This window comes from Galeopterus variegatus, unplaced genomic scaffold (assembly GCF_000696425.1).
Source record: "Galeopterus variegatus unplaced genomic scaffold, G_variegatus-3.0.2 Scaffold6753, whole genome shotgun sequence".
In the NCBI taxonomy this organism is placed as follows: domain Eukaryota; kingdom Metazoa; phylum Chordata; class Mammalia; order Dermoptera; family Cynocephalidae; genus Galeopterus; species Galeopterus variegatus.
This window is the reverse complement of record NW_007732864.1, coordinates 9,636-18,442: the sequence shown is the minus strand read 5'-3', so window position 1 is coordinate 18,442 and position 8,807 is coordinate 9,636. Positions and strand designations below refer to the sequence as shown.

Sequence of the window (8,807 nt, the reverse complement as noted above, 5' to 3'; positions counted from 1 at the left end):
AAAAAAAAAAAAAAAAAAAAAAAAAAAAAAAAAAAAAAAAAGAACTTAGTGACTTCTATCAGTAAAAAGAAGGGGAGGGTAGATATTGGAAGATGGCAGTATAGATGGTACTCAGCATCACCCTCTCCCACAGTCAACCAATTTACAACTATTGAAAAGCAATGACTGCCAAGTTGGGGCTGTTAGAGCTCAGGGGAAGAGGAGGAGAGACGTACGGAGTTCACAAAGGCAGGAGAAGCCACAATGAGAGAAAGAAAGGACTGATCTGACCATTTCGAGCCTTGGCCATTTCAAGACTGGCCCTGGTGAACATATGGAGCAAGGCGGGCAAAAGCCACTGCTGTGCCCTTTGGATGAAGTTGCTTGGAGGCGGCAGGGGAGAATAGGGCCTTGGTGGCCCCCAGGCCAGCAAGAACACTAACAGGGTTCCCCTGGACCCACATAGGAGTGAGGGGTCACAGACAACAGAAAAAAGGAGCCACTCAGAAGCCAGTCAGTCATCACAAGGGACTAGCACACAGTCCATCCCATGGGAAGTGTTTGGACTGCAGGGGGTGGTGGAGACAGGCCCACTGGGGTAACATTGGGGCACAGGATAGATAGCTGATCTGCCCTCCAGTCACCACAGGGCCACTCAGTGGAGACTGGTCAGGAATTTAGAACTTCAGAGGGTGCAGTTTGCTGAAAAGACTCAAGCCCAGACCAGAGTTTCCACAAAACCCAGGTGTATCAGACCTCACAAGACCCGGAAGTGCTTACAAGGTCAACAGTTAAAACCTGAGCTGCACAAAAACCTTCCCCAGGGAATCAGCAGCAAAGCAGCATTTTAGCTCAACCAGAAGGCTCAAGTACAGATTCCCATAGGAAGTTACCCCATTTTAGAAGTAACCAAAGGACAAGAAATTAGTTCCAGTACAGAGTTTGAGTGGTGGGAACAGCAAATAATCCAACACAGAACTGAGAGAAAAAACAAAACACCCACAGGTCAAAGTTCTGATATTAACCAGTGAAGGTCTAATACCACCAAAGAACACCTATAAAACCTAGAAAGACTGGAAGCCACCCGCACTCCCAAGCCAGGTCATGGGGGAGGCCGAGATCCCCAGTCACGTCTCCCTGATGTCTGCATCCAGTCCAGTGACGACCACCGACCCCCCTACATCCACATTCAGCCCAGCAATGACCACTAAGCTGCTGCCAGAAGTACCCTGGTCTCCTGAGCTGGGGTGGTGGGGGACCAAGAGCCTCAGCAGTGCCCCTCCGATGTCTGTGTCCAGCCATGCAATGAACACCAAGCCACTGCTGGAAGTGCCCCAGGTTCCTGGGGTGTGGGTTGCTGAGGGCCTCAGCCATGTCCCCCCAAAGTCCACATCCAGCCCAGCCATGATGAGCTGCTGCCAGAAGTCCCCTGGTCTCCTCTGCCAGAATGAGTGGGGTGCCATGGGCTTTGGCCACACACCCCCTTCCTCCTATTGCCACCCCCTTCCCCTCCCCCCAACTGCTCCACAACATTATCTTAGAATATAAAAAAGTAATAATAATAATAAATTTTTTTAAAAATAAAACTAAAAGAAGGGGATGAGGATGGATACTAGAAAGCAATTAGCAGCCTCTGCCATAAGAGGTGAAAGTGTTTTAGGCATAGAGAACTCTGGATACATACAGAAATTAGAGATCAAAGAACTAAAGCACTACTTTAAGAAACTGAAGAACTAAGAGACTAAAGAACTATATTAATTCAGTATGACTGTAGTGTAGGCGAATGCAGAATACTGGGAAATGGGACTGGAGATTACAGGCAGTGGCCACATTAGGGAGCACCTCATATGTTAACTAAGGAGTTTGGACTTTGTCCTGAAGACAGTGAGGAGTCACTGAAATATTTTAAACAGGGGAGTGACACAATTAGATTTGAGTTTAGGAAGATCACTCTATCTGCAGTTGGGTAGACAGATTAAAGGAAGGAGTGACTGATGGCAGAAGGAACAGTTAGGAGACTATTGCAGTAATCATAGGCAAGATAAGACAACTAAAGCAGGAACAATAAGCAGAGGGAATAGATTAGAGAGACACTAAGGAAGTATAATTGATAGAACTTGTTGACTAATGGATGTGGGATGTGAGAGAGAGGGAGGATGTTATGATAATAATGTCCAGATTTTTGGCTTGAACATGAGCATTGTTTTAGGTAATAAAAATTTATATTGGAAGAGTTAATGTGTTTAATTCTAAAAATGTTGAGTCTGAGATACTTCTGGGTTATCCAGATGACAGTACTGAGCAGGCAATTGGATATATTGGTATGGAAACCAGTAGAGAAATCTGGTAGTGCAAGCCGTGAGAGTGGATGAAACTGTTGAGAAAGCAAATGAGTCTGGATTAGTGAGATCATTACAGGCCTGAGAACACAATCCTGCAGAAGATCAACATTTGGAGGGAACCAGTGAAAGAGATTGGGCAGTGTTCAGAGAAGGAAATGTGATCATTCATAAAGGTAAAAAGAAAGGCATTTGTAGATAGGGAATGGTTGTGTCAACCATTGGAGCAAAGTCAAAATAAGGATTGAAAACTGCCCTTTGGATGTTGAACATCTTTTTATGTTTGCCGTTATTGTATCGTTGGTAAAGTGTCCAAATAACTCAAAGTCACAAAAAGTTTTCTCCTAGAAGTTTTATAGTTTCAGCTTTTAAATTTGGGTATAGATCCATTTTGAGATAGGTTTTATAAGTGGTGTCAGATATGGACTCTAGTTCATTTTTTGCATATGGGTATTCCACTGTTCCAGTACCATTTGCTGTCCTTTCTTCACTGAATTGCCTTTAAAAAAAAAAAAATTAATCTACATATTTGTGAGATTACTAATGTTTCTGTTCCATTGATCTATTCACCTATCTTGACACTAATGCCACTCTGTCCTAATTATTGTACCTTTATAATAAGACTTGAAATCAGGTAGTATCAGCCCTCTAATTTTGTTTTTCTTTTTCAAGATTGTTTTGGCTATTCTTGGTCCTTTGCATTTCCCTATAAATTTGTGAATCAGCTTGTCAATTTTTGTATAAAAGCTTACTGGTATTTGGATTGTGTTCAATCTGCAGATCAATTTTGGGAGAATTTACATCTTAACAACAGTGATTCTCCCTACTTGTGAACAAACTATATCTCTCTGTTTATTTAGGTTTTCTTAATTTTTCTCAGTCATATTTTGAAATTTTTAATGTACATGTGCAGCCGTCTCCTCTGTGATGCCTTGCTTTGCAAACTTTTGCTTCCTTGCCTTCCCCGTACTCAAAACTCAATCTCCTCAACTTAGGGAGACTGCTGGGCTCCACCTCGGTTCCTCTCCCTGTGCTTTGGCCTGAAAATCTTTCTACAGGTTGTCAACTGGGACAGTTGTAGGGCTCGCCTCGTTTGTTTTTCCTGTTTCTCAGGATCACTGTCCTTCATTACTGGATTTCCAACGCCTTGCAAACCATTGTTGCATGCATTTTTGGCCTGAGGAACAAGTAGCCATTACGGTCTTTTCAGGGGACAATTTGGCCTTTTTTAGTTAAAGTTTTAAATGTGTTTGTCTTCTGACCTAGCGATTCTAGGCAATCCTCTAGGTGCTAGAGAAAGAGCAGTGAACATGACAGACATGCTTCCATATAACTTAACTATAGTGGGGAGACAGACAACAAAGTAAATAAGTAAAATATATACTGTGCTAGAAAGTGATAAGAAATGCTGAAAAGATAAAAATTAAACAGGGAAGAGAGATAGGAAGCGTTGGGTGGAGAGAGTAGTGTCAATGTTTTAGATACATTATCCTGGAAGGCCTTACTGAGAAGGGTATATTTGATTAGAATCCTGGAAGAATTGAGAGAGCAAGCTATAGAATATTATTACTAGTGGTGGTAGAACCAGGAATATGACCTACAACTGTGCGGCCTCAAAGCTCATATTCTTTCTCCCTTACAACCATGTAACATACTGGCCTCTGATTGTTCATGCATTGTTCCTTATCATTGTCCAGCTTTTAGACAGGCTTGCCTTGTGTTCCCAATCGTGTAATTTCCATGATTGTGAAGCCTGTGTTGACCTTAGCCTGATAGGATGTTGGGCTTTGACATTTCTCTCTCTCTTTTTTTTATTTCTTTATTTTTTATTGTACGTACATGTGAGCTACAACGTTGTTTTTCAGTAATTGTGTAGAATGTGTGGTGGTTAGATAAGTATAGTTAGCTTATTCGTCATTACAATACACAATCCTTGTTTGTGTTCATTGACCAATTCATTAGCCCCCCTCCCTCCCTCCCCCATCCCCTCCCCTTTTACACCTCTAGTTTTCTAAAAGTTCAATGTATTACTGTGATTGTTGTTTCTTTCTCTCTCTCTCTCTCTCTCTTTGTTGTTCATTTGTTTATTTATGGATTCAGCTCCCAGTTATGAGTGAGAACATGTGGTATTTCTCTTTCTGTACCTGGGTTATTTCACTTAGGATGATTTTCTCCAGGCTCATCCATTTTGTTGCAAATGGTAGAATTTCATTCTTTTTTATGGTTGAGTAGTATTGCATTGTGTATATATATCACAATTTCCTTATCCAGTCATCCATCAATGGACATTTAGGTTGGTTACATCACCTAGCTATTGTAAATAGAGCTGTATTGACACCAATCATTGGGGTTGATTTTGTTACTTCACTGGCTGGACAATGGTCTCCTTCCTCTTTATTACATATATGTATCATCCTCAAGTGTATGCACTCTGGCCAAAAGATCAGTCTTCTCAGAGAAAGAAAGATCCTTAAGTATACATGAGATACTATGTAAAAATTCTAATCACAGCTCCTCCCGCACACCTTTAGCACTCTTCATAGCATCCAAATCACTTTGTTTTTATTTTTTAATTTAATTTTACTTTTAATTTTTTTGAATAGATAATGCACCATGGTATGAAATTTTAAAAGAACAAAATTATCTTGGAGGGAAAAATAAGTTCCTCTCCCTCTTTTCCCTAGCCAATCATTATTACTGTCTTGAGGTAAGGTAACCAGGTTCATTGGTATCCTTTCAGAAATATTGAGTGCATGTGTGCATGTAGATGTGTTTGTGTCCCTCCATACCCCACTCCCTCCTTGACAACCCTATTCACTTGATTCTTACCACATCCTATGAGGTAGATGGTGCTGTCTTCATGTTACAGGTGAGAAAGCTGAGGCTCAGAGAAAGGAGGTGACTTACGTAAAGTTTTCCAGCCAGTAAGTAGAAAATCCAGGACAGATGTTGCAGCCTTTTGTCTGCGTTCTTTCCTCCACACTCAGAAGTGCCAGGTCCTGTGCCTTGAGCATGGTAGGAGACGTCTAAACATTTGCTGGAAGCTAGAGTGATCAAGAAAATCCTCACAATTTCTTTAGTCATATTAGTATTTGTATAGCAGACTCTAAATGTAATACTGGCAGGCATCAGCTGGTGTGTAGCATTAGAGAGACAGAAACTTGACCTAATCGTTTCCTGGATATCTTTCTTCTCCCTCCACAGATCTATTTAGGTCCACCTGAGGAAAGTGCTGCACCCCCAGTGCCTCCGCCGCGGGTGACAGCAAGAAGGCACAAACCAATCACGATTTCGAAGCGCTTGCTGCGGGAAAGGACTGTTTTCTATACTCCTTCCATGGATGAAAGTGAAGGTCAGTACTGAGGTTCACCCTTAGCTTCTGAATGGTGATTAGACACAAAGAGGATTTTGAAGGGCAAGAGTAGAGGCATGGCCATTTTTCTTCATGCAAACGTAGATCTTTCCTGGCTCCTGGGCTTAAAAGCAGCCAGGAGAATCAAGGTTTATAGTTTGTGACCAGAGAAGGAGTTAGTCCTTTGGTAGTATGCAGGACAAGGACTCACTTGTAAAGGAAGCTATCATGATTCCTTACAAGGCCAGTAGAGAATCCATGATGTTCATAGATCTATGCCCCCACTACACTGAAATGGGTGAGCAAGGTACTTTCTGAATTTTCTGAGATTTTAAATTCAAATTTGGCTAACATGGATTGAACAGCTATTGTGTGCCAGGTATTCTGCTAGGTGCTAGGTGAAATTAAGACACATTCCCTGGCCTCAGGGAGCTTACATGATAAAGGGACACATGGATATGTGAACAAATAAATGCCATTCAGTGGAATACATGCTAGTACACAGACTGCACCCATTCTTAATGGGCCTCTGCCCCCACTACTCCAGTGAGACCACTTCTGTCAGGGTTACCAACAATTTACACATGGCCAAACCAAATAGCCACTCTACTGGTCTCATGATATTCAGCTTGTGAGCAGCATTTGACATAGTTAACTAACTCCTCCTTTTTGAAACACTTTATTACCTTTGAAACACTTTATTACCTTGACACTGAACTCTCCTTCTACCTCACTGGACATTCCATCTCAGTCCTCTGCTGGTTTTCCTCCTCTTCCCAACTTCTACATGTTGGAAGGTCCCAGAGCTTTTTTGTCAGCCCTCTTCTCTATGTTCTTTTCCTGTGTAATCTCATTAAGTCTTATGGTTTTAAATATCATTTAAATGCTGAGGATGATTTCCAAATTTATATCTCCAAAACTGATATCTCCCCTCTATTGCTGTCTCAAACTCCCTGTTCAACAGTTCTCTGTGGATGGCTCAAAGGTATCTCAAATTTAAAATGTACAAAACACAACTCTTGATCTCCTACTACTCCTTAATCTCCTAATCTGGTCTCTCCCATCTAAGTAATTGGCAGCACCAGTCACCCAATTGCTAAAGTCAAGAACTTTGAAATCATTATTTTTTTCCCTTTCCCTCACATCTAAGCCATCAGCAGTTTTTGTCAGCTCTACATGCACACCATATGCTAAATCCTACCACTTCCCACTGCTGCCATCCTGGTTGAGCCACCATCATCTCTTACCTGGTATCCTTGCTTTCTTTCTTGCCTGCCTATAATCTGTTCTCTACAGCAGCCTGTAAAATGTACATCCTTTTAACAGTATAAATGAGATCACATCATTTTATCACCAGCCCCTAGAACAACTTATGGTATATATTGAATGTGGTCAGTAAATATTTATAGAATGAATAAATGGATGTATAAGGAATAACAAAGAGAAAGGGATCTTCCTGTTTAAGGGATCACCTCTTTTATAGAGAAGGTGAGCTGGCATTCAGGAGAAAGTGGAAGGGAACATTGAATGCCTACTCCGCTATTCCATAATCTAATTTTTATGAAATAAATTTGTTAATTTATTTTTTTACTTAACGATATCCCTAAATATAAACTCTATGCCAGCAGGAACTTTTTTTTTTTTCCACACTGTATCCCCAGCACCAACACAGTACCTGGCACATAATAAGTCCTTAACAAATGAATGCAATAAATGAATGAACTGGGTATCAGTAGACCTAAGGTCTAATTTCATCTTGGCCACTAGCCTGCTGAGTTACTTAAGCTAGTCACTTCCTCTTGCCCCTCTGTGTGATGAGGACTTTGTGCCAGTAGATCTCCAATAAGATCACCCAGTCTTGAAATTTATTTTTTATTTTTAATTTTCAATAAACTGAGATATAATTCACATGCCATAAAATTCACCTTTTTAAAGTTCACTGGTTTTAGTATATTTGTGCAACCATCTTATTTCAGAACACTTTCATCACCGTAAAAAGAAACCCCATATCTTCCAATTCTCCCCACCTCCCACCAACCCCTGATGATTACTAATTTACCTTCTGTCTCTATAGATTTGCCTAGTCTGGACATTTCATGTAAATGAAATCACACAATATGTGATCTTTTGTTGCTGGTTTCTTTCACTTAGCATAATGTTTTCAAGGTTCATCCATGTTGTACCATGTATCAGTACTTCATTCCTTTTTATTGCTGAATTCTATTGTATGGATATATAACATTTTGTATGTCCATTTATTAGCTGATCAATGCTTGAGTTGTGTTTACTTTTTGGCTGTATGACTAATACTGCCAGGAACATTCATGCACAGGTTTTTGTGTGGATGTCTGTTTTCCATTATCTTGGGTATATAATACTTAGAACTGGAATTTCTGGGTCATATGGTCCCTCTGTATTTAAACTTTTGAAGAATAACAAGACTGTTTTCCAAAGCAGCCGTACCATTTTAATTTTCTACTGGCGATGGATAAGGGTTCTAATTTCTCTACATCCTTGACAATATTTGTTACAGTCCATCTTTTTTATTCTAGCCATCCTAAGGGGTATGAATTCATAATCTCATTTAATCTTCAGCATTCCTGTGTCGGGTAGGTATGTTGAGCTCCATTTTATAGTGAAGGCATTGGAGGCTCAAAGAGGGTGAGTAATTTGCCCAATTAACACAGCTACTAAATGACAGAAGAGCGATTTGCATCCATCTATCTTATCCCAAATCTCATTTGTCTACTATAATACTGTACTTCCTATAACCTGTCTGAATACTGTTCTGAGAAGGAGCCAATCCTTCTACTTACCATTGTTCTTTAGCAGTAGCATCTCACTATCTTACCGCCAAACTTGTATATAGTATTCCAGTGAATTTTTTCTACCATCATCATGGCCTCCCTCACACCATCATATCTAATCCCTGTCCATGCCACCTCTTTGACATCTCTTGAATCTGCCTCTCTTTGCTGATGCTGTTCCAGTGTAGATCCTTCTCATCAGCAGTCCCTTAGCTAGGCTGCCTACCTCCAGTCTCTTTGGTCCAATCTACTTTTCATAATGAACCCAAAGGGATATTCTAAAAGCACATACTTGATAATGCCACTTCTCTGTGCCCCCCCCCCCCCCCC

General features: G+C 40.7%; 1 protein-coding gene across 1 annotated transcript in view; it reads left to right on the top strand.

Moving 5' to 3' along the window:
* Positions 1-8,807, top strand: part of LOC103606631 (oligophrenin-1-like) — a gene marked incomplete at its 3' end in the record, with an annotated part of 68,256 nt that overhangs the window by 55,800 nt on the left and 3,649 nt on the right. The window contains exon 6 of the mRNA XM_008591195.1: positions 5,523-5,670. Coding sequence (XP_008589417.1) covers positions 5,523-5,670 — 148 coding nt within the window. The remainder of the gene's footprint in view (positions 1-5,522; positions 5,671-8,807) is intronic.